Below are 26,183 nucleotides of genomic sequence, written 5' to 3'. Positions count from 1 at the left end.
ATGGACAATTGAAATGTTAATTGTTGTACTGAACTGTTAGACAGGCTCCTTTTATACCATTACTGTTTGACAGTGAACTAAATGGAGTTGAACTAGTATGATAAAATCATATAGAATGCAACCTTCCCTGTCTTACAGCTCTGGGAGGAGGAAGAAACCTGCCTTAGATTATACATATGATAATATTTTTATGTGTGCAACAACAACCACGTAGCCTATGACATACTTTTTCCCCCACTGTTGCTAACTTTAAAATATACATATTAAAAACCACAAATTGTTTTTAAACAAACTGGATTCTGTGTTGTCCTGGTCTCTATGCATATAACTTAATTTTGACATTAAATAAATATACATATGTTTCCGTACAAAAATGTGTCATCCATTTGTGATATATGACAGCAGATGCATGGCATTCATTAACCAAAGGCTGTTTTGGGGCGTCTCCACTCTATGTCGGCGCTCCAGGCGTGGTCACACTGATTGGTATGTAACAACCTTTGTACTAAACAATGTGCAAAGGTCTGACAGGCTGGTCTCTGTCTTCCTGTCTAAGTGTTGGGACTGAATAGTGGTAAGTGAAAAGAGGCATTCACTGACGGTTAAACCTGTGGAGAGAACAATGCTTGTTTCCACACGGAAGGAGAGACTAGGTACAATTTATTTTATCTGCTTTGTGGCTATAGTTTGCTTGTTTAAGGGTTGAAAAGTTCAGTGCTAATGCAGAATATAAAGGACACATTTGGTGTTCTCTTATAGACAGTGGAATGGTAAGCGTCAGATGTTTGGATTGGATCAGTCTTTATTTTTCTACCAGCATGTGGTAAAGTGTGTGAATATTATCAGCACATGAAGCTGACAATGTTCTCGTTTCTGATTGTTATTGCTCTTTTTTCCCATGAGGGCTAATAAAATGTTGTAGCTGCACAGCTAGCCCTCACAAATCTAATGTCAGGCATTAATAGCAGTACCACACTCCTTGGGTAGTAATAACACAACAGCTCCTACACATACACATAGAGTTAATCCCCTCCAGTTTAGGATAATAATGACACACAAACACACCCTCCTATAGCACCATTTAATGGCACTGCTTGAGGAAGCTGCTGTGCAGAGAGCTGTTATAGCAGGTGATCTCCCTTATTTGGTAACAGCCCAGATCATGTGACCACAAAATGGTGGAAGCTGTGAGCTGTTTGTAAGCTGAGCATCTCCACCGAGAGGCTGGGAGCAGGAAATAGGCAGGAAACTTGGAAGTACATCCATGCTCTGAGACGCACAAAGAGAGAATCCCGATCCCCAGCAGTGGTGAGTAGATGGCTTTTGTTCAGCAAAGATAAATAGAAGAGAAAGAGGGATATGTCGTTTTTTTTTCTCTCCCAGCCAGCAGACAGGAAGCAAGAGTGAGGGAGGGGCTGCTGTCATCAGCACTGTGGTCCTGTGCTGAGCTGTGGATGTGAAGCAGCTCGGCATCCTTCATGGAGGATGCAAAAGACAGCTGATGCTGATTTTGTTATTCTGCGTTGTAGGAGGCTATGTCATTGTATGTTTATCTCTGTGAATGTTTAAGGGTGGGTGTGCACATATATCTGTGAATCGTCAGCATGCCAGCCATCTCCACTGTACAGGAATCAAACATTGGCAGATTTCTGTTGTAGCTGTTAATGCGATGACATTTTCCTTGTTCCAGGCAGAGTCTGCCGAGGAGGAACAAGGATGTATCTTTTTCATGATGAGCGCACGTGACTCACTGAATTTGCATCTCTGCCCAATCTGTGCTCAGGCGAGCGTGCAGTCATTCGCTTTGAATCAGCACTAGAAAAAGACAGCGAGGGGGGGGGGTTGTCATGATGTAACAAGCGTTGTTCCTCCCCCTCTGCCAGTTTGAATGGAGGGATTATTCATAGGGGAAGATGACCTTTAACCTCAAAATCTCTCCCATTTCTTTCACCCCCCCTTCTCCCCTTACCACCTTACAACTCTTGTCTTCTTTGTCTCTCGTTTTCTGATAACTGTGTAAATCTATCTGTAAAATAGATCAATAAAGCTGTAAAACCAATACACCATGTGCTGGTGTTTGGGAGGTTCTTGCACTTACGATTTATAGTATAGCCAGACTGTTACTGGATCTTTTGGGCCAATATTGGTTTTTGGGAGTTTGTCCGACTGTAAATTTTCAACATAAACACAACATAAACATGGATCCCTTACATTTGCTTGTGACCAAGATTCATAGTGACTATTACTATGTAACAGTGACACTGTTTCTAAATTATCTCAAACCTAGTATGGCATTTCTGTTCAGACAAATACTTGTCATGTACACCGATTCCAATGTATCTGCAATAAGATAATGCCCGATTTATCGGTCTAGGCCTACTATGTGCTCCAACAATATCTAAGAAAGTAGTGGTGGAGAAAGTATTCACATTCTTGACTTAAGTAAAAATAGCAAAACTGCATTATTAAAACAGTCCATTACAAGGTACATTCATTATATGTTTTATTCTGTAAAGTAACTTGTAACTAAAACTATCAAGTAAATGTAGTGGAATAAAAAATTACCTCCAAATTGTATAGGAGTAAAAGTATGAAGTAGCATGAAATGTAAATATTGTAAAGTACTTGCCCAAATGTATAATAAGTACAGTACTTAAGCAAATGTGCTTAATTACAGTCCATCACTGGTACATTTAAAGTTTGGCATAATTAAAATTCAGATTAATGTTCTTGTTTGCAAATTATTAAATGTAGAGGAATCGCAGACGATGCATTACACAATAGTCTGGATTCTCTCCAGGTTTGTTGTTGTATCATAAGAATCCATTTAATAAGGAAGTAATAAGTAATAATTCCTGTAATTATCTTCTCGTAGGTCCTCCTGGGGATGGACCTATCATCAGAGAGTAAAATGAACTCTGAGGGTGGCGAAAGCAGACCAGGTGAATATGTGAATATGAGTCAACCTATGCCGAAATTGCCAACGGTTATTCAAAAGAAATATAAAGAAACCAGCTAAGTACATAACTGTTGCTCTTCTTTTCTGTAGTCCCTCCTAGCTCTCTACCCCTGCAAGGAGGTCCCACTCAAAGAAAAAAACTATCTGCCCCTCGAATTAGCCTGTCACTGGATCAGAGCGAGGATGACTTGGGGGAGACACCAGATGATCTTGACATTAACGTCGACGACCTTGACACTCCAGATGAGGGGGATTACCTTGACTACACAGACCATGAAATGGACTGGGAAGGTGGGTCTTCCAGAGAACAAACAGTGAAAAGCATAGGTGTAAATAGGAAAGTGAATGATGGCTGAATCCCATATAGCTTCAGGTCCTGGTATTTTGTATATTGGCTCACTGTCAATTGAATAGAACAGAGCCATCATTAATGCTATTCGCCTGTGCTTTACCTACTATGAAAATGTCTGCTGTGAAAAAGGCCTATAACACAGTATTTGGTCTTTTCTCCCATCAGACCCCAATGAAGCCGGTAGGAGTGGGACAAGTGAGCCCTATGATCCAATCCCAACATACAGCGCTGAGGAGGAGCGTCAGGATGGCAAACTATGGAGGACGGTCATCATTGGGGAGCAGGAGCACCGCATCAACATGAAGATCATTGAGCCCTACATGAGAGTCATCTCCCATGGAGGTGATCATTTTACCATTATAACTATGGATGTTACGTCCATCTTAAACATTACCTCTATGAGTACAGAAGCAAATCATTTTCAAATATACCCAATAATGGCTCAGAAATCGTTGTTGTTATGCTCACTGTCTAGTTATGTCTAATATGCTAATCGGAGTTGCTTCCAGTAGCCTATTGCTGTATGCTTACAACAATTAAGCTTCAGAGCAGTTGTGAGTGATCTGCGGATTTTTGCCTCTCAGTCAACATACAAGCTGGAATACTTTCGTTGAGGCAGATTGCATCAGAGGATGAAGACCCACAGACACTTTTCAAGGCTTGAAAAAAGTACCTCCACCTCCTTTGCGTCTTCAGTAAAAAATAATAATTGAACCTGTTTTAATTTACAGTAAAAAGATGCTAGAATTGAACACCAGTCTAAGATAATGCCGTAAAGGCTCTTGCTATAGTAAAGATTGAAATATAAACATTATTTATTTAGTTTAGGTTCATTGTTGACGTAGGAATATAAGTTTTACTTGTAATTTTTAATTTAATATTATAACATCATCTAATTTAAAGTATCAGCTTAGTGGGGTTAGTACATGAAATGCTGGAAATAAACTAGTGTAATATGGGAAATAGTGTATTACATATTATTATTCATGCCATTACTTCATCATAATTTGTTATTTTATAAATCCTCTAACTTTAGATTTTGTCCAACCTTTCCTATTAATGTTAATTATTTTAGAAAAGGATATCTCCTTGGCTACTGTCACAGGAGGAAGCAATTAGATCTACCAAAATCTGTTGCAATATACATATGGGCATGTGTACGGAAGATGATCAAACTCAGAACTAAAAGAAAACCTCATTCTACAACACCCAATATTCAACCTGTGTTCCATTTATGCATTTTAGAGATGCTGCCATAAATATAGCAAAATAAAGCAGCTATTCAGTGGAATTAATATAGGCATTGTTATCGTTTGAGCAGTAAACATGTTTCAGTTTTCAGTTTCACTTTAGAACAGGACTGAATATCTGATCCCAAGTAACACCTTCCCATAACAGTCATTATCTCTGGTATTCTGTATCACAATCACCTATTGTTTTTGGCTTCTGCCACTTCTCTGCTACCAAGATGCCACAACGATGTCTCATTTTGGAATGCATTCATCTTACCTTGGATGTGGGCCAACCAAGAATGAGGAAATACAGGATGTACAGTAGTTGAAGCCAGCGGATGTGTTTTATATCATCCAGTGGCCATCAGAGAGGGTACTCTCCACAAACAAAACGCAGTGGAAATTTGTATGTCCAATTTTTGCACATCCTCTGCCAATTTTCAACTCGAATCCTATTGTTCTGAAATACAAAGTGGCCACTTGACATTAATATACCCTGTGAGTTTAAAGGGAACTCTCCACAAACAAAACGCAGTGGAAATTTTTATGTCCAATTTTTGCACGACCTCTGCAAATTTTCAACCTGAATCCAATAGTTCTAAAGTACAAAGTGGCCACTTGACAATAATATACCCCGTGTGTTTAATGAATTGTGACTGCTGGTGTCCAAAACAGCTCTCTATAAGTATACAGACAAGTGTCAAATCAACGAAAAAATCAAAATAAACAAGTGGAGAAATAAGTGCATTTGCTTCCATACACTGAATGGTTTGAGAATGAAAAAGTTGTGAATTGTATGTTGCAACCTTCACAGTCGGTAGATCTCAACTCAACTGCAAACTTGTGGGAATGTCTTAACGATTATTTTTATTACCATCAATAACTTTATTGATTAATTAATTAGTCTATGAAATCACCATCATAATTACCTAGATTAACTAAGTAGAAGTCTTCAAATGTCTTTTTTCTTCCAACAGTCTAAATCGCAAAGATATAAAGGTTTCAACCATATAAGACAAATATCAAACAGCAAATCATCACTTTAGAAAGCTAAAATCTAACAATCATTATTATTAAAATAGTTGCCAGTTATTATTTTCTGTCAATTGATTAATCAACCAATCATTTCAGCTCTAGAAATCACCAAATGAAGGAATATCTATTAGAATAATACTGTCTATTTCTCAAGTAGAGTTGCAGAAACTTGAGGATTTACCAAGCAGCATTGACACTTTTCTTGTTATACTAAAACAGTTAATATTGTTTTTTCCTTTAATTTGTCTGTTTAAGACTGCAGGGGGATCTTAAATTGAGGCCAGACACTGAGTCACACCATATTGGTTTCACAGTTAGGGGCCCATCTCTCTCTCTTCTCTCCTCTGTGGGGCCCTCTAAAACCCCAGGGCCATGGGCTTGTGCCCTGGTAAGCCTGTGGCTTATATAAGCACTGACCATATTACCATTATTGGTGGAAATCAGACCCCTAACCATAGCAGGTAGTGCATTTTCTTCCCACTGTGCTCTGAGCTTAAGTGAAACACAGCCGTCCCATGGAAACAGAGATGTCTGTCACTGAACAGTCAATACCAAAAGCTCTAAAGTCATTTGGATAAAAGACCCTCTGTCTGAGTGACACCAAATCTGGTGATGAATGGTTTGGTGAATAAAAGGAAATTACATTAATCTGAAAAGTAGTGAGAGGAAACAGGACAGAGAGACACAGATTGGCAGATAAATTGAATATAGAAAATAAGGGAACAATCAAATTATGAAAACTATGCTACTAAGCTCTTACCAACAATGGAACAAGGTCAGGTTAACTCTTAAACTGTTATTTTTATGTGTGTTTATCAAGGCTACTATGGCAACGGAGTGAATGCCATTATAGTGTTTGCTGCTTGTTTCCTGCCAGACAGTGACAGAGAGGACTACCATGAAATAATGGAGAACCTCTTCCTGTGAGTATTATACTGCAATAACTAACACACACTTTTAACCAGTCATTTACTTTTTCAGTATATTATACAGTTGCCACTTTTTAAATTTTCAATCATTCATCAATTCAATCACGCATCCAATTTTGCTATCTAAGAAATGTTAGTTATTGGTTTTTGCAACTACTAATTAATTTGCTTTTCAGCCACGCTAGTGATGCTCCGTCCATCCACCACTTTATTCATGGCTGATATAACTCAATAAGAATAAGAATAACCAAAACAATGAAAATAGTTAGAATAAACCACAATCATCCTTAAAGTCACAAACAAGACTGTGTACTGAAAGCTGTGTCTCATTTCAGATACTTCTGTGTAGTAAGCTATCTACACTCTGTACTTACTTGCATAGAGCATTAATTTAGACATGGTAGTGTTGTCTCAAATCAAACATGGGTTACTCGTTGTGTGCTTACTGGAAAGTAACATTTTTATTAAAAATTAATGGATACTACTTTTACTTGCTTGTGTGTGCAATTGCAACCGCTGCAGCTTCCTCGGCTGCAATTTTCACATGTGACTCATGGTTGGTGACAACCATGCAAACGTCTGGGCCTGTATTGAAATCCATAGAGCCAGGCTGCTAGCTGGATAAAAAATGTACTGCCATGAAATTTTCAACAGTCATTCGTGTTCCCCAGAGGACAAGCAGGGGACCTTTGAGTCCTTTGAGTTTTCATCTAGCAACATTTACTTGACTTTTTTGGTTTCTAGACTCCGTGGTATGGATATCCAAATACCTGCAAAAACAAATGACATACCCATCAGCCTCAGCTGAACTTTGCTAACACACTAAACTAAGATGATGACCATGCCTGCTAAATATCGCCATGTTAGAATTGTCATTGCTAGCATGTAAGCATGCTGACATTACATTTAGTCCAAAGCAGCACTGTACATACAGTGTCACAGGGCTGCTGGCATTGCTGAAGACACAGCTCAGGTACTATTTCATGCTAAGACCTGATGCCATGCTTTTTGAATTTATACAAAGAGACCTCAATACAAAAAATGCATTTTATTCTCAAATGGTATTTAGCATGTTGAGGATGCTACCGAATTAATCAGCCACACCCCCTCTGCGTAAGGCAAACTCTCTAAATAAAGTGATAGTCTAGCTTGTTTGCCGAGACCTCCCATGTTGATGTCTTCATTGTGCTGGCACAGTTGCATTTCATGCTTAGACAGTGTGGTTGGGATCCCACAGGCTGTTCTGTGAAAGATATTGAGTAAGCTGGCATATCTGAGAGTTTTGGATAGAAATGAAAGGAGGTAAACCGTAGTGTCTGCAGTTTCTGATGCCAGATGGCTTGAGGTCTGAATCCTTGCGAGGAGGAGTTATAGCTGGATGGTCAATGGTATGCAGCTTGATGTCAGTAGGAGATGATCACAATAGTCACGAAACAGAATGGATCAGCAGTGTTGGTTTGTAAGCTGGAGAATGACATTGGATCAAAAGGAGAGGAAAGTCCTTGAAGTTAGAGGAGTTATTGAGGAATTTTTTAAACTTTATTTTCAGAGGAGGTAGCAAGAAAGAGAGAAGGTGGGGTGAAATGAGAAAGAGATAACGAGTATTGGATTTAGAAAGGTAGAAGTCTGATTGAGCTGCCGAGATGGATGCAAAGACGGACAAAAAGAAGAAATTCAAAGCAAAACATCTAATCCATGAAGAAACATTTGTGCCAATTTCTCGTAGCTGACACCAGAGGAGAGATGTTTCTTATATGCTGATAGTTTTTCGAATACAGAGTGAGACAGATATGTCTCCTATTGCCTCATGTGGTGTTCAGATTCACAAAACTTAGTTTTGCATTTCTTGCTCTTGCATTTCACCATTTTGAGGTATGCTAGGTGAAAGACTTCAGTGACACTGAAGTCAGCAAATGTTAGCATGCTATCAGGCTACATGGTAAATATAGAAAACATTATACATGCTAACATTAGCATGTTACCATTGTTTTTGGAAGCATGTTAGCATTAAGCCATAGTACAGTTGTTGGCTGTTGACTCTAATTTTGTTTGGCTTTTAAAGGGTATGTGGAGAGTATATTTATTCCAGTGTTCAAATGTTTGGTCAATTACAATCATACTTTCTCATGTTATTCCAGAGAACAAATACTGCTAAATCTTCCTGGGACATAAGTCAAACTTTAAGTATTTAACTGTGTGTGTGCACATTTGTGTGTTTGTCTTCAGCTATGTGATCAGCACACTGGAGCTGATGGTAGCAGAGGACTACATGATCGTTTACCTGAATGGAGCCACACCCCACAGAAGAATGCCTGGCCTTGGTTGGCTGAAGAAATGCTATCAGATGATTGACAGAAGGTATGTCCTATTTCATGTGACTATGATTATTGAGAGATAACAGTAGCATTGTATGACCCTTGAATGAAAGTGAAAATGAGCTCCAATGTGGACATAAACACACTTCACATGTAATATATTTTGTTTAGGCTAAGGAAGAATTTGAAATCCTTCATTATTCTCCATCCATCATGGTTTATCAGGACCGTTCTAGCCATTACCAAGCCCTTCATCAGGTAAATAAAATCCTGTTTTGCTAGCTTTTTGTACAGACAATTGTGTATGGAGATATTTTAGTGCCAGCACAAACAAATCAGAATTTAATAGTTTTAAATTTGAAATGTTCAAACTAAACATTGTATAGTAAATTTAAAATTGTATTTCACAGATGAAATGAAATTATATGGTTTGAAATTGAATTGAATTGATCTTGCTTTCAATTTATGAGTATTATTTAAATCAGTGGAGTTCCAAATTAAGTTTCTCAAAATTCAGTTTGAACTCATAGACACTCATCTGGGGGACTCTAGTCTACGATAGAAGAGTTCAGATTTAACCCAACTCCTTTCAAATTACTTACTCTGACCCAAGGCTTTCTGGGTATGTAGACCATCAGGGTAGCTGTGTAGTGTCTCCCATTTTGTTATAGCTGACTTGTATACTTGTGCTTCTGAGTTTGGAAGTTCAATTTTAAACCATTAGATTCATTTTCAGTCTGTGAAATACAATTTAAAATTGTGCATACAATATTCAGTTTTAACATTTCAAATTCAAACCTATTGAATTCAGATTCAATTTATGTTGGCACTGAAGTAACTCCATAACTGTGGTTCCCAGCAGATGAATTTTAACTGTGTTGGTGATTCATTATGAGGTTGAAATGTTTTTGTTGTGTAGTTAAATGTCTGAACAATTATGGTGTGCCATGAAATTTGGTGCAGACATTCATGTTACCTTCAGGGTAAATTGTAATAACATTGGTGATTCTGTGACTTTGACTCTAGTGCCATCATCAGGTCAAGATTTTTATTTGTCAAGTTGGCCTACAGCCTCAGAGCTGCTAGCATGGCTATAAACTGTTGTGTAAATGTTCATTGGCCTTCTGTAGCCGAGTTAAACTACTGTAGTTTCACTTCAAGAAAGACAGACAAATTTGTTCCTCTAATGCCAAGCCAGTTACTTACTATGCTTTTAATGTGTGTCATTGCACTTTTATTTGTGTGTGTGTGTGTGTGTGTGTGTGTGTGTGTGTGTGTGTGTGTGCATTTGTTGCTCTTGTCACAGCACCAAGTTCAGCAGTAAGATAAAGTATGTGACCAGCTTGGATGAGCTGCATGAACTCATCCCCATGGAATGCATCCAGATCCCAGAGTGCATCATTAGGTGAGTAAAAGCCCCCCAAATGCTACACCACCCTCTACCTCCTCCAAGCCTGAGTTGTCTTTTTAAGTGACTTATATTCATCTTGTCATTTGAACTTTCACCTCTAGACTTGACAAGGAACTGAAGGATGCAGCAGAGAACTCAAAGTAAGCATCGACTCTCCTGCCTCTCATTACTTCCCTCTGCAGAGGCAGTGGCCCCTGCCTCAGTTTTATCCTTGGCTGGAGTGCTCATTTATCAGATGGCTCACTTTAAGATCACAGGGACTCTTCTGCTGGATGAGGACCAATTAGATTTGGCTATGGTTGCAATTACAGGAAGGAGAGAAAAAAAAAGTTGCTAAAGATGCTAAATTCATCGCTTTCATCTCATTTATCATTACAGTAAAATAAATGAGCCTGTCCTTATTGCAGAGGGATCTATTACACTGATAATAAATGTTGGAACAAAATTGCAGAATTCACACACTAATCTCCTGCTGACTAATTGTGCATTGAATCCTAAGTTGCATGTGTCTTCAAATTCACAAAATACCACTGCATTACAACAATAAATCTGCTCTAACAACCACTCTTTTTTCTTTCATTGAAGAGTGAATAGTTTTCTGCTGGGATCGGAGCCAACAGCAGCTGGCAGAACAGAGTAAGTCCTCTTAGACGTTTAAGTTTACACATGGAAGAGAAATTGCCTTGTGTCAGCAGTCTGTCACCCATACATAAACAGACTCGTCTTTATTGTCAATGTTTTGTTCTTTCGTCTTCCCAGCAAACCAGACGAAGCCGGTGCCTGCAGCTCTTAAACCCAAACATCCTAAATGAATAGGTCAGCTCAATGTTCAGAAGTCACTGTCATATTTTATGGGTAATGCTGGAAAACAAAGACAAAGGCTTGTTAAGCTAGTGTGTGTGTGCGTGTCAGTGGTTATCAATTAGACACTGGAGTTTAATTAGAAAACACAACTTACAATTTTAAGAGTTAGATCACATTCTTTATGGCTGCTGTAGCATCTACTGTACCTTGCACCTGAAATCCAGAGAACTATATAGTCAAGTGGGAAGCTTGACAGCACTTACTGAGTAGCATCATTGTTCATGGTAGGGTAGGAAATGCAATTACACACCAGACAGTGCACTGCGCAAAATCCATTTGTAGAGTCTATAGTTTTAGTAGTTGTGTGCATGAGAAGCAGGGAAGCAATAATATCACCCTTTACTGGTCACACATTCTCAGTATGTCAGATAAAGAAGTGACTTGTGTGTCAGCAATTTACAATAAAAGCACAAGGTCTTTGCCAAAGAACCTTGTGCCATAGTTGATCAGCTATTGCATTTAAGCAATCCAATCCTCTGTCTTAATACTTGTTCTAAAACGGCAAAATAATTCTACAAATGGATATTTTAACTTTATGGAGTCTATTCGAAACCAAGGAAGAATAAGTTAAATATGAAGTTATCAGTGCAATGTGAGAGCATGTCTTTTTAGCTCTGCAAATGTATGTGTGTGTGTGTGTGTGTGTGTGTATTTTCAATCTGTTTCTGCCAAATACATAAACATAAACTGGGAATCATTTCCTTAGCTTCTCCTGGATTATCAGGAAAACCTCAGAAGAAAGTAAAGATGGGATTTCTGTAAAGCACAATATCTGTGTGTGTGTGTGTGTGTGTTTCCACACGCATTTGTGTGCATCAGTGCATGTCCCCTCATAGATAACTGATGGTCCTCTTACCCATGAGTCTTCTCCTGTGGTGTATTGAGGATGTACAAAGCAATTATGGATCACTGTCCAGTAATTCAATAAAAATGGACTGAAGTCTGAACATTTTCTGTCATTGTTTTCAATCATGTCTGGTTTGTGAGTTGGACTTTAATTGTTTTGCTGCTAAATGACAAATCAGTCAGTTTCTGCCCTGAGAAGTCATGAATTGCTCTTTTAAATTGCATTTTTTTCAAGATTTTATTTGAACAGAATAACAACCCATTTTCAAATTAAAATTCAGTGACAGCAAACACTTGGGAATATACAGTGGGTACGGAAAGTATTCAGACCCCTTTAAATTTTTCACTCTTTGTTTCATTGCAGCCATTTTCCAAAAATCAAAAAAGTTCATTTTATTTCTCAGTAATGTACACTCAGCACCCCATCTTGACAGAAAAAAACAGAAATGTAGAAATTTTTGCAAATTTATTAAAAAAGAAAAACTGAAATATCACATGGTCATAAGTATTCAGACCCTTTGCTCAGTATTAGTAGAAGCACCTTTTGATCTAATACAGCCATGAGTCGTTTTATGAAAGATGCAACAAGTTTTTCACATCTGGATTTGGGTATCCTCTGCCATTCCTCCTTGCAGATCCTCTCCAGTTCTGTCAGGTTGGATGGTAAACGTTGGTGGACAGCCATTTTCAGGTCTCTCCAGATATGCTCAATTGGGTTTAAGTCAGGGCTCTGGCTGGGCCATTCAAGAACAGCCACGGAGTTGTTGTGAAGCCACTCCTTCGTTATTTTAGCGGTGTGCTTAGGGTCATTGTCTTGTTGGAAGGTAAACCTTCGGCCCAGTCTGAGGTCCAGAGCACTCTGGAAAAGGTTTTCGTCCAGGATATCCCTGTACTTGGCCGCATTCATCTTTCCCTCGATTGCAACCAGTCGTCCTGTCCCTGCAGCTGAAAAACACCCCCACAGCATGATGCTGCCACCACCATGCTTCACTGTTGAGACTGTATTGGACAGGTGATGAGCAGTGCCTGGTTTTCTCCCACATACCGCTTAGAATTAAGGCCAAAAAGTTCTATCTTGGTCTCATCAGACCAGAGGATCTTATTTATCACCATCTTGGAGTCCTTCAGGTGTTTTTTAGCAAACTCCATGCGGGCTTTCATGTGTCTTGCACTGAGGAGAGGCTTCCGTCGGGCCACTCTGCCATAAAGCCCCGACTGGTGGATTGCTGCAGTGATGGTTGACGTACTACAACTTTCTCCCATCTCCCGACTGCATCTCTGGAGCTCAGCCACAGTGACCTTTGGGTTCTTCTTTACCTCTCTCACCAAGGCTCTTCTCCCCCGATAGCTCAGTTTGGCCGGACGGCCAGCTCTAGGAAGGGTTCTGGTCGTCCCAAACGTCTTCCATTTGAGGATTATGGAGGCCACTGTGCTCTTAGGAACCTTAAGTGCAGCAGAAATTTTTTGTAACCTTGGCCAGATCTGTGCCTTGCCACAATTCTGTCTCTGAGCTCTTCAGGCAGTTCCTTTGACCTCATGATTCTCATTTGCTCTGACATGCACTGTGAGCTGTAAGGTCTTATATAGACAGGTGTGTGGCTTTCCTAATCAAGTCCAATCAGTATAATCAAACACAGCTGGACTCAAATGAAGGTGTAGAACCATCTCAAGGATGATCAGAAGAAATAGACAGCACCTGAGTAAATATGAGTGTCACGGCAAAGGGTCTGAATACTTATGACCATGTGATATTTCAGTTTTTTTTTTTAATAAATTTGCAAAAATTTCTACATTTCTGTTTTTTCTGTCAAGAGGGGTGCTGAGTGTACATTACTGAGAAATAAAATGAACTTTTGATTTTGGAAAATGGCTGCAATGAAACAAAGAGTGAAAAATTTAAAGGGGTCTGAATACTTTCCGTACCCACTGTATAAAAGCAAATTAAATACCACGATTAATCAAATTTATAATGTTAATCCAACACCACAACAATTAAAAGATGAATAATATGATTGTTGAAACTGTCTAATGGCCAAAATAAATCATCATACTCAAAACCTACTCTAGAAATCAAGCTTAATTATGTAAAAAGTCCTCAAGAATGCTAAACAACGTGGAATGTTTCTGCAGCACATTTCATTTTGTGAATGGATCGCAGTTGTGAAATGCAGCTCATTATAAATAGCTTCTCATGTCTCATTTGGTCCAACTCATATTCAGTGATGGATAAATGGGTCTGTCCCTCAGGGCAGGAGGAGTGAAACAGCAGAGGAAGGAATGAGGGAGACAGAGACAGAGAGAGAGAGAACGCAAGGGGAGGAATCCAGAAGAGAAAGAAGAAATGTTTCTTTAGAGAAATTCTTATGCTTCACCGGAATGTGTAGCTCTCATCATCGTACTCCAACTCATCCTCATTGTCCTCTCCCAGCTGTCCGTACCGGAACTTCCTGTACACGGTGCCATCCTGGCCCATGTAAACAATGTCCTCATCATCGTCGTCGTCGTCATCATCCTTACTCCCTGAGCGACGTTCACCAATGTCAACCAACTGAGTCTCCTGGAACTGACCGCCGGAGGAGCTGGCGCGGCCACCGTAAGACGCAGAGGAAGCAGAGCTGTAGCCGCCGCGTCTGGTGCTGCCTCCGTATCCCCCACCTGAGCCCAGCTTCTCATAGCCACGGGGACGTATGTCTGGGGGTGCACTCTTGGAGCGGGAGTGTCTGACGAGGAGGACGACAGCCACAAGTCCCAGCCAACAGGATGCAGGCGATAATGAAGACTGCCAGGTTTCCTCTGGCCTCCTCTTCTTCCTCATTCCTGAATGCCAAGTTGGTGCTGAGGACGCACTCTCCTACAAATCCCACAAAGACAGGAAGTTTAGACACAGATTTTCCTGTCTAAATGGGAAGATATTAAAGCATTTCTCTAGTTGATTGATTGATTAGTTGAATGCCATAGATTTGTCATTTTTCTGTTATCTTCAAGAGTGCAGTTTCCACTAAGGAAGGGGGCACATGACCCCACTCACAAATCTTATTTTTGTCCCACCAAAACTTCTACAATTTCAGTTTGATTTATTCACTGAAATCTGTCTAAACAGTGTCTTCTAAAATCCAGATGAGAGAAGAAAGGAGCTAATAAAAAAAACAAATGCATCTGAGCCACGTTTAGTTATTAACACGCACCCACAGTGATGGGCTTGAGAACCCCCCCAGGCTAAGCAATTTATTACAGAAGCATTTTTCGTTATATTTGTAGAAATTAAATCCTGATTAAATCAAATGTTCTGACACAAAAAATGAAACAAATTCAGTATCTGTGGCTGTCGCAGGACTTTAATAAGCACGGTCAATCATTTAATTTGGACTGAATCCCTACCTGTCTGTCTACCTACCTATCTGCATGCACTCTGCATGAAAATGTGTTTTAAGGTATTGGCTTTGGGGGAGGCCTGAAGGGAGGGGGTGGGATTTTTTTGGCGGAATACTTCCAAAATTTAGCCGTTAACCCACCAACATTTTGACTTAAATGTTGTCCCTGTTATTGATTGGTACACAGAAATGCTTAACATCACCTTTTTCCCAAGTCCCACCCCCTTCAAACAGAGGTGAAGAGAGGAAAAGGGAATTCAGAAATCTTCATGTGAAATAACCAAAACTATTGAAAAGTTTTTATCTATAGAGCATCCCTCTGTACAACCAGAAAAGATGATCAAAGTAATGAATAATCAGCCATGCCCTGACAAAGGGTCTCCGTTTCAGAAAAAAAAGACACTTCAAACCAAGTCATGCACATCTCCATTCTCCTCCATTTTCTTTCAATAAGCACCATCGACCTACCTCGAGTCTCAGTGCAGTTACAACAGTCCTGCTGCTGTGTTGTGGCCTCCTCTTCCTCCTCCTCCTCCTCCCCTTCCTCAACACGGCAACAAAGCAGACAGCGCCCTCCGGCTTCTAAGATGGCCTGAGTAGGACACATGGTGCAGTTGGCTGAACCAGGCCCCCTACACTCCAGACAGGAGCTGTCGCAGTCTTCACAAGCGTGGCCTAAACCCTGATGAGGGGCAAGAGAAAGGACTGCCATTGACAAGACTTCATAATCCAGACACACTGCTGCAGCATGCATCTTACATCGCATCCACTTTGCTTCTAAAGATATGCACAACTTTCATTTCTGAAAAGGACTGAATATAAAGGATGCATTTTCTCTCAGCTTAATAATATGTGTCTACCTGCCAGACAATTTCAGTCAGTTGCCTCACAGCATGAGCCTGAGATTTATTTTGAAATCGTGACAGAGTAATAATTTTCACTCTGCTGTTTGAGATTTTTCCTGGTGCAGTAATAAGTCAGTCTGAATTACATTATATCATGCCTGGGGCCAAAACATTAGTAATAATTATTTTGGTGAAGCAAGGACAGGGTAAGGTTAAAAATATTTGTGAAATTAAAACCTAAAAAAAGTGTGGTTACCTTTATTACAGGATACTGGCCCATGTCGCACATGGACTCACACAGGCCATCTGAGAGCAGGTATCCAGGGTAGCATGAGCCACAGGACTGGGAATCTTTTCCTGCAGATACATGACAACTTAAAGGGTAGGTCTGGTGAGATTCATATTTTTCTTCAAATCAACACCAACAATGAATTGATCCTACTAACAAGTATTGCCAGTGTAACCAAATCCTGAAATGTATTCCTCTATGCCAACATGGGCCACTATTTTGAGTCAATCCCGCATGTATTTACAACTACATTTGTCTTCACATGTCTTCAGTAGGATCCAGTGGGCTTGAGGATGATGGCCACACATAGGCTGGGGAAGTCAAAAAGTATTGAGAGACGGACTAATACATTGTTGGTTTTGGTGTTTGTTGACAGAAACAAAAATATGTAATATCACCAGCCTTGTTCTTTAACTTTAGATTACATAAAATGTAAAATTTAAAATGTTTTAAATGGTTGTCCCTTTGTAAGACATACAGTACGCATGACCCTGTATATAACATTACTATGGTTGATTTCACATTTGCAGTCTGTGGAGAAAATGACTGCATCACTATCTCATCACTTACATGTGATTCTGTATTTATCAGCATGATATTAAATTACTGCTGAGTGGATGCTCGTACCTGAGCATGATCTGCAGCTGGTGTGGCAGGGCTCGCAGGTTCTGTGCGCAATGTCGTGGTAGTATCCCTGAGGGCACGAGTGGAGGCAACGGCCTTCTTTCCGCAAGTAGATGAGGCCCAGAGCACAGCTCAGGCAGCTGTCCTCTCTGTCCCCGATACACTCGCCGCAACTCGGGTCACACTTCTCACATATCCTTGAGCTTGTGTTTCCATAGTGACTATTGGAGAGACGGTGAGAAAGTTACGATAGATTAGATTCAATTAAAGAAGATGCGATAAGAGTTTTGTTTGTCCTCAAAGGAAATTCCTTTCCACAGCCACTCAGTCACATACCCCTATAAACAACCAAACTACTCAGACACGACATAGACCAAGATACCAAGACAGAGGGAATGCAGTCATAACAGAACCCTTCAAACCATCGCTGAGGAGTGCAAGACACTAGTGGCTCTCGGAAAGGAAAAGAGCCATGAGATCCGGCACCATTCAAAGAGCTGTAATTCCAATAACTACAAGACACGAGTTCTGCATGATAAAGTAAAATATATTCCTTTTTGATATATGCCGCATTGCTCGCATAAAGGTCTGAAAGTATCTAATAGCCTTTGTATCCCTTTTGTTTTTTCCAGAGTATTTAACTGCACATCAATTTAACGGCACATTAATTTAACACTCAATCAATCAAAACCCAAATAAAATCCAGCCTAATTAGCATTTTACAGGCCACATGTATGGCTATTTAAATCTCAGTCTAAATTAGATTCTGTCTCCAAACTGCACCCCTGTCCAGTTAACTAAAGAGAAGCAATGGCCTAGTGTCCACAATGACATTATTTGACTAGGCCTCTTTATTAATGACAACACTGTGCGACCGCACTTAACGTGATGGATGAGCAACTCAGCTGGATGGTGTGCAGGTTAAACTACCTGTGCTGGCAGGTCTCCACACACTCTTTGCCCTCTCGAAAGAGGTGGTTGTTACAGGCGAGACACTCATGGCTGTGCTTTCCAGTGCAGGACTGACAGGAAGGGTGGCAAGGTTCACATTTCTCCCCCGACTCATCCTCATAGTAGCCTGTGGGACATTCATCCACGCAGGTGCCATCTGTACCAACAAACACACATGATGATCATGCAGCTACACAAACAAGTCTTGAAGAGCTTTCCAGGACATGCAGACATCAAGAGAATTCAAGAGCCCAGCAAAGACCAAACACGACTCACTGAGCAGGAGATGTCTCTGGTTGCAGCTCAGGCAGTGAGTCTTGCCAGGACCTGAACACCTGTGGCAGTATTTGTGACATGGATGGCATTCCCCGACATGGTCTGCATACTGGTGAGGCGAGCACTTGCTGGCTGATGGCACACAATGGCTGTGGCCCTCTAGCCTCTGATCCTCTCTGCAGCTGATGCAGGAGCCAGCATGGGGCCCGAAGCAGGTAAGGCAAGATGCATCACAGTCTGAAATACAAGTAAAATAGTAACTGAATCAAGGGGTATTATAAGACCTACAGTGAATCCCATCAAGGACAATCAATTTGTTTTCATCTTGACTTGATATCTATCTGATCTTACATGGTAATAGTTTATCTGATGATAAATCATTACCTGTTAGGTCAAATATTTAAATAATTCATCGGTAAAATAATAGTAATACATCTTAACTGGCAGTTTCCACCCATTGGGTTCTCAAAGTGTGATCTGTGAAAACATTTGCCTCAGCCTGTGTTCAGTTCAGATGAAAATAAACACAGAAATCAACTCTGTCCATTTTGCAGTACAGCAATGTACTTCCTTTAAGATGTCTTACTGCTGGCAGCTACAATATGCAGCAGCAATAGTGGGCATCGCCTACAACATTTTCCTGGGAGAAACACACCATCCTTTGTGTTTTTGAATAACAAAACAAGAGCGGTGTGTCTTTCTCTAGGGAACTGTCTTTGGCATTGCTGTTCTGTTTTCAAGGTTTGACAGCTGCCTGTTAACCGTCTGAAAAGCGTTGCTATTTTAGTCTGAGCTAAAGTCAGGAAAAACACTCAGGCAGACTAGAGAATATAATTGAGAAAATGCAAGAAGGACGTTCTACGGGACAGAAATTGTTGTGAGGAGAGTTAAAAGTTTTATGCAAAATGGAGCATCTCATACCCAAAGGGCAGCAGTTCTGAATGTATAATAAAATATACATCAAATTAGATAAACAAAATAAACGGGTTCCAACTTAATTATGATCAGAGGAGTGTGACCCTCTGTGCAGTCCAACATCTCAAATTAGCACTCAGTAACCAAAATTCTGGCAGATAAATCTTTCTGTTGTACCTTTACATTCTCCTGTTATAGTGTCTCTGAAGGTGTGGGAGGGGCAAGCTGACAGACATGCCCCATTGTGCAGAGTTGCCTCAGGGTCCATACAGGCATCACAGTCATTATTGTTCGGGCCGTCACACAAAGCGCAATCAGGGTGGCAATGTAAACACTTCCTCTGTCTTTGTCTTCAAAGAACATTTCGGGACAGTCAAGCACGCACAGGCCCTCGTGAAGAAAGTGATATCCTCACAGCCTGCACATAGAACAGCTTTTAGCACTGAATGGAAGAACAATTTAGTACAACTCAGTGAAACTATACTGGAACTGAGAGAGAAATGTAAGAGGAAGAAAAGCCCGCTCTCTAACAAGACTAAAGAAAAATAGAATTGAAACAGGTGAATCACTCACTTGTACACAGTAGCTGATTTTTTTAAATTTCTGACATGTCATCTAGACACAGTGTATTTAGTGGACATGTTGGGGAATAAGACTAAGAATGTACAGCAAGCCATCAGCATGCTAACATGTCCACAATAGCAATGCTAACATAGTGATATTAGCAGTCATTATGTATTATGTTCACCATCTTAGTTTAGTAGCATGCTAACATTTGTGTGTGGCTGAGGCTTATGGGAATGTCATTAGTTTGCAGGTATTTGGTCATAATCCAAAGTAGTGGGCAAGTGTTGATGGCACTACAGGAAAAGTTAAAGGATCACCAGTAATTGACCCTTTACTAAGCCCCGCCCCCCTTAGTTACTGTTGCTAAGTCCGACAAACTGTCGCCGCTGCCACAGTCTATTACTTCACTCCCTGGAGAAATATTGTCAAATTTGTTGAAAGAAGCAGACAGTTTTGCAGTTGCATTATACATTTGAAGGTTGTATTCAGGCTGTCGACTCAAACTGACTGAAAAAAATGAAAGCTAGAAGCTAAAGCCTACCAATCACACAGTCCAAGTGAACCACTGCATCCCCGACGATTGCGACAAAAGACAACGATATTAAGGATCAACACTGTTCCTGTAAAGCTGGGTAGGCCTCTGTTCATTATTACAATCATTAAAAAGCAGAACAGTAGGGCTTTATAACGTTACATTCAGTAGGAAGTTAGTTAGCGTTAGCTAACATTACATTAGGAACAATCCACAGCTGACAATTTTCTGGATTTATTTTAGGTTTTGGAAAGAGAATAAAGTCAACCTTTCTGGGTAGCGACTGTAAGTATTACAAGTGCCCCAGGAACAGAATTTGACCATATCTTGGAAAAATACTGTATCTGTAGTCTTTTTGCTTTAGAGTCAATGGAGCGCAGCCTTGAAAGTGTCGGACCTCAGTTAGAACGAGTCCTATACTGCACTGTGATTGGTCAGCTGTGTATTTGGGGTGTGGCTTAGCGAAGGGTCAATTAATTATTTCATGATAATCCATCCAATAGTTGTTGGGATATTTCATTTAAAAGCAAATATGTCAACCTAAAGGTGGTGCTATAGAGGAAAGGTCAAGGAATCACCAAAGTCATCAGGATACATTGTCTGGAAACCATGAATTCATGTACAAAATTATCCATGCAGCCAACAACCCATCCAACTGTTGTTGAGATTTTTCAGTTTGGATGAACGAGGTGGACCGACGACTGATTTTGTCACCCCAAGAGCCATGTTGCAAGTGTGGGTAAAAATAACAAACACCATACTTGCTGGTAATGATTCGAAGAGGGCTATTGAGAAGTAAAAGCGTTTTGGATTAGACTGAAGAACCTCTAAAAGCTGAATTTGCTCTTGTTAGCATTGTATTTCAGTACCTGTGCACTGCCCGAGTGCACTGCACTCCTGACAGGCTGAGGGGCAGTGCTGGCACTCCCTATCCTGGACAGTGTGCGCTGGAGGACACTCCTCCACACACTGGTGCTTGTGTAGGAGGAGATGTTCTTCACAGCTGAGGCAGTGGGTGGCGTTCTTCCCACAGGACGCACAGCCCGCTGCACAGCTACGACAGACCTGGCCTATAGGAAAACCCCTGTGAGAAGCCAAACAGAGATCAGTAGACACACATGCAGACACACATTGCAGTTTACTGGGCTTCTTATGCATTTTGTTGAAAGCACATCAGTTGAACCAGGCTGCATAATGGACAAACTGTAAATTAGACACATCATATATACTATATTACATAGACATATCACTAAACACATGCATTATAGTCAAATTCCTAATTAGGACCACCACAGCAGTATAAAAATTGGTGATGTATTGTGTCTCTAGTATTAGTATTAGTTTTCTTTGTGATGTGTGTCAGGAGACAGTCTATGGTCAGGATGGACATGGACATATATATAAATTAAGTGTTTTAAAAAAATTAAACATGCTGTCATGAATTTGTGCATTGCTGCTGGGGGTAAACAAGAGGACTGACATTTTGCTCTGCTCTCTGCTCAGGACAGCTAATAATTTATCCAGACCATCATGTAGTACTTAAGTGTTGTTAGAAAAAAGCTGCTTAGTAGTAAAAAAAATTTAAATTAAGCCCTCATGGTCAAAACGTTAAAATGGTCATCTCAGCTCTAATGGAGAATCAAGGACCTCTTCAGCAAGGACGAGATATTTTTCAGTCTCTGGGATGTCAAACTTAATGGCGCATAAACATCAAGTAGGAAATGTCAAATTCATGGCCAGCAAATACATTTCATTTTTGGCTCTTCAAAGATTGCGCATCAAACATCTGACCTGATGTTCAAAAGATTTTTCCAGCAGGGTTGAATTCCCAACATATTTCCAAATCGAATTTCCAGATCGAGCTGGGGCACCCTCACGTCCCAGTGTGTAAAAAGTATGTAAATACATTAAAACTTGAGACAAAAATGAAACAGCGATAGCATTGACCTCTGACCTGAGACACTGTTGGACACACTGTCCATCCTGCAGGAGTAACTGAGCTTTACGAGTGCTCTGACAGCGGGTGCAGTGCTGAGCATCCACACACTGCAAACAGCCTGGAGGGCAGGCCTCACACACACCGCTCAGCCGACTGGCAAAAAACCCCCGGACACTTTGACACACATGTATGCTGTGTGGTCAGAAACCGCCCTGGGGGAGGAAAAAAAGGAAACATCACTGCGCTGCAAAAAAAACTGGATATGCTGTGGTGCAGTCGTGAAAATATGAAACTGTGCTGTTGCAGGTCAGACAGCATGAAACGCCTAATGTTTTGCAGACCTTTTGCATTTTGTGCACTGGTTCTTTCTTCTCCAGAGCAGGACTCACATGATTGGTGGCAGTCCTCACACTCTCCGTCATCTGGAGGTTAAACAACACAGTGAACAAGACAGAGCCACAGTGCTCCTCATTACAGCACAGCACACAGCAGAGGGAAACCTAGCCCTGAACCAGGAACATCATAGTACAAATCATCGTCCTGGCTTACAGATGGAACATGAGCATTTCAGTTGTCACATGGTGGTGGACAATCTTCTTAGCTACTTGTAAGGAAAAAAACATTGCTTGAAGATATATTACAGCAATACTGCTAGTAGTGTAATTTATATAGCCTATAGTTCGACACTTTGGGAAATACACTTATTTGCTTTCTTGCTGAGAGTAACATGAAAGGATACCACTTTCATTTCTGTACGCTAAATATGAAGCTAGAGATAACTGCCTGCTGGCCTTCATAGGTAGTGTACATGTGTATATGTAAACCATCCTCTTCTGTCACAGAAAATCCTGTTTTAGTTAGTTCATGCTCACCTGATGGTGATTTTCTTCCACCTTGTAATAAGCTAAGAGGATTGCTTACCATCCTGTGAGTTTCCATAATGAATTTTTTGAATGCCCGGGTGACTGAAATGGCTAAGGAAACCATTTCAGCATGACATGAGCATAGACTTGGATGATGTACCTTTTCTACCTTTCCTGCCTGAACTCATGTCTCTTATCCATTGTAAAGGAATAGCTATCTTGCCGAGAGTTTGGGAAGAATTGATAACATGTTCTTGTCTTTATTCCAAATATAGACAGACATGACAGTGATACTGTATCAGTCGTCATCTAACTCTCAGCAGGAGAGTGTGTTTCCCAAAATGTCTTCTAACAACAGCATTTAGAAATAAAAACCCAACTAAGATTAGTATGTAATCCCCCTCAATTGGCAATTACAGAAAACCCACATTTTGTGTGACAGTTTGAGATTCAAAGTTAAAGAATAACTTTGCTTCTCTGTGTTGATTTTCAACCTTTGTATTAACCTATGTACTTTTCTCTGAGTTATTTTAGTTCCTATAATTAAGATGTCTTGCCTCGCACTAATTACCATATTGTTTTAAGGTCTGTCCAACTAATTCTTGGGGGGAACTAATGTTCGGCATATACAATCAATTATTTCAAATTTGTATCTGGCCGACGCTCAGTAGTTGAGCCTGTTTGGAGTACTTAAGTTGGTACAGGGTTCAGGGACGATGGCACACAGACCAATTACCCTCCAAGATTTCTTTCTGCCCCTGTGAAAGCGCCCAAATCCCTGATTCATTATGAGCAGACAGTTGGATTAGTGGAATACATAAGTATTAGTCTCACCGCTGCGAAAGGTCTTAATGGGACAGACCTCATGGTCAGGCACACACGCTCTGTTTTCTAGCATTCCCCTCCTCACACGACAGACAGTCATCGTCCTTGGGGCCGCTACATGTCACACAGTCTGAGTGACACTCCTCGCAGTCATTGGTGTCTTCGTCGCCATAGAAACCATCAGGACACACTGAAACACATCTTCCCTCTGGGAAAAATAGGAGAATTTTTCTGTTTTTTGAGATCAATATTGTATGTAATCCATTTACCTGAGCAAGTTAAGTTCACAATTTTAAGCACTTGTACTTTAGTTAAAGGTTAACGATTTACACATCAAAGTCTAATTACAGGTCTTGGGGAGTGTTACTGCCTATGTGAAAAAAAGTTGAATAAACCTTTTGTGACTCCAGAGGAAGCTGCGTGAGGTTTGATAAGTGAGTTGGGGCTGAAGACTAAAAGTTAAAAATGAAAAAAACATTTGGGGGTGTGGAGTTTGAGATAAGTGAGCTTACCAGACCTCTGTAGCCTGCTCCTCATGTCTGTTGAGGGTAGCGGCTCTAGGCTACATTAGCCGCTACTAGCATAACATAGCTGAATCTCCGATCAAATTGTCTGCAGTTGAGTTGCATTTTGAGTAATTTAGATGCCAAGTAAGAAGAATGAGTGCAGTGCTTTATTGGTTGAGTACTCTTTTAAGTATTTCCATTTTATGCTACAGTACTTTATACTTATTCAATATACATATACCAACTGCACTGCCCTGGGGCCCCATCTTTTCTGTCATGTGATTAAACTGATTTGGTAGTATGCACCATTAGAGCAAATATATTAATATGGTAAGCACTTACAGTGGCTTCTGCATTTTAACTCGAGGTCCTGTCTTTTAGAGCAGCCCTGTGTCACAATCTACTTTAAATGCTTTTAGTAGGTCAGTCAATATCAACCCTACATGGTATGTGTTCTAAAACAAATTGTGTGCAATCAAAACATCTTAAACTAACTTGGGAGGATAGATTTGGCAACCACAGCACATTTTGCTGTAGTTACTTAAGAAGATTAATATTTGAAATATAAAATTTGTGTTCATGTTGTAAAATACAATTACATTACATTAAATTATCCAAAGTAAAGCAGTATAGGAAGTTGTTAAAATTGGATCAACCTGCTCTAACATTTCAGTGCTGCTAACAGTCTAAAACATCAGCTCTAATAAAATACTAATATAGTAAACATAATATGCATGTAAAGGACCTCACTTTTGATACGTGGTAATACATCTGTATTTTTACTTCAAGTGCAATTCTGAATGCAGGACTTCCCAGTGGTGGAATGTAACAAAGTGCATTTACTAAATTACTCTACTTACATAATGCATTAATGCATCAGTAATAGTAATCCAAAATATGATATGTAATAATATAAGACTCATCTGAGCCATTTTTCCACATTATGAGTTCTTTTATGTTTAATACATTTAGTACATTTTGCTAAAAATACTTTTACTTTAGTGACATTTTAAAGACTTTTACACAAGTAAAGGATTTGACTTCTTCCACCATTGTAAATAATGCTTCATGCCTTTATGTCTTGACCATCTGAGGCAGTTTTACCTGATAAGAAGAAGTCGGTCTCACACCAGTAGCACTCATGTTCATCACAGTTCACACAGTTGTCATCACATGCAACGCAGGTCATCTCCTCCTCCACGCTGTACGTCTTAGCCGGGCAGTTTTTGTAGCAGCCATCCTGAAAACTGATAACAAAATCAGCAGTCTATATGTGCGGTTCTCCCTTTCTCTCTCTCTCTCTCTCTCACACACATACACACAAATCTACAGCAAAAGGACCCTTTTCATTCTAGCATAACAGCGAATTGAAAGGCAGAGCGAGTGCAGAGGACAGATCACACATGGCGTCAGTGAGGCACACAGCCTTACTTGTAAAAGCCCTCAGTGCAGGACAGGCAATGCTTGGGGTTATCTGTTGAAAGCAGACAAAAACTCTCCTTTTAAACAGGAACTACCAGGAGCATGGTTGGCAACACACTGGGAGGGGAGCTCGGCCTAGGCAGCGTTCATTTTGGCTACTGAGCCGCGACTTACACAAGACGCACTTCTTGCAGCCCCTCACAGGCCATGCAGTCGTCGTAATCTGGATCCTCCACCTCCCTGAGAGAAAAGGATAGAGAGTGTGAAAGAAAGATACAGTGAGAGGAACCATCAAAAAATGTGAAAGAGCGAAGG

The 26,183-nt window shown here is 40.3% G+C and overlaps 1 protein-coding gene and 1 pseudogene across 2 annotated transcripts; one reads left to right on the top strand and one right to left on the bottom strand.

Annotated features, from left to right (window-relative positions):
• The first annotated feature begins 552 nt into the window (after nt 1–552).
• Nucleotides 553–12,044, top strand: LOC119889624 (protein prune homolog 2-like). Of its 2 annotated transcripts, none has more exons than XM_038700456.1 (11): nt 553–574; nt 2,876–2,942; nt 3,050–3,250; nt 3,477–3,653; nt 6,399–6,501; nt 8,734–8,865; nt 8,994–9,080; nt 10,129–10,227; nt 10,335–10,373; nt 10,819–10,869; nt 10,993–12,044. In XM_038700456.1, the coding sequence occupies exons 2-11, from the start codon at nt 2,888–2,890 to the stop codon at nt 11,024–11,026; spliced, it is 978 nt and encodes a 325-aa protein (XP_038556384.1). In that variant the 5' UTR covers nt 553–574; nt 2,876–2,887; the 3' UTR covers nt 11,027–12,044. The 2 variants fall into 2 exon arrangements, with proteins under 2 accessions (XP_038556384.1, XP_038556383.1); XM_038700455.1 differs by lacking the exon at nt 553–574 and adding an exon at nt 667–1,308.
• Nucleotides 12,045–13,843: 1,799 nt separating this feature from the next.
• Nucleotides 13,844–26,108, bottom strand: LOC119889623 (annotated as a pseudogene).
• Nucleotides 26,109–26,183: the final 75 nt, after the last annotated feature.

The sequence above is a fragment of the Micropterus salmoides genome, unplaced genomic scaffold (genome assembly GCF_014851395.1).
Source record: "Micropterus salmoides isolate LMB-PRFRI ecotype aquatic unplaced genomic scaffold, ASM1485139v1 Ms_hic_scaffold_573, whole genome shotgun sequence".
NCBI lineage: Eukaryota > Metazoa > Chordata > Actinopteri > Centrarchiformes > Centrarchidae > Micropterus > Micropterus salmoides.
The sequence above is the reverse complement of the archived record's forward strand: the minus strand, read 5'-3'. Positions and strand labels throughout refer to the sequence as shown.

Coding starts and splice junctions, on each gene's coding strand:
- LOC119889624 (XM_038700456.1), top strand. CDS start 2,888: ATGGACCTATCATCAGAGAGTAAAATGAACTCTGAGGGTGGCGAAAGC. Junction 3,654..6,398: donor GAGAGTCATCTCCCATGGAG/GTGATCATTTTA, acceptor GTGTTTATCAAG/GCTACTATGGCAACGGAGTG. Junction 10,870..10,992: donor ACAGCAGCTGGCAGAACAGA/GTAAGTCCTCTT, acceptor TCGTCTTCCCAG/CAAACCAGACGAAGCCGGTG.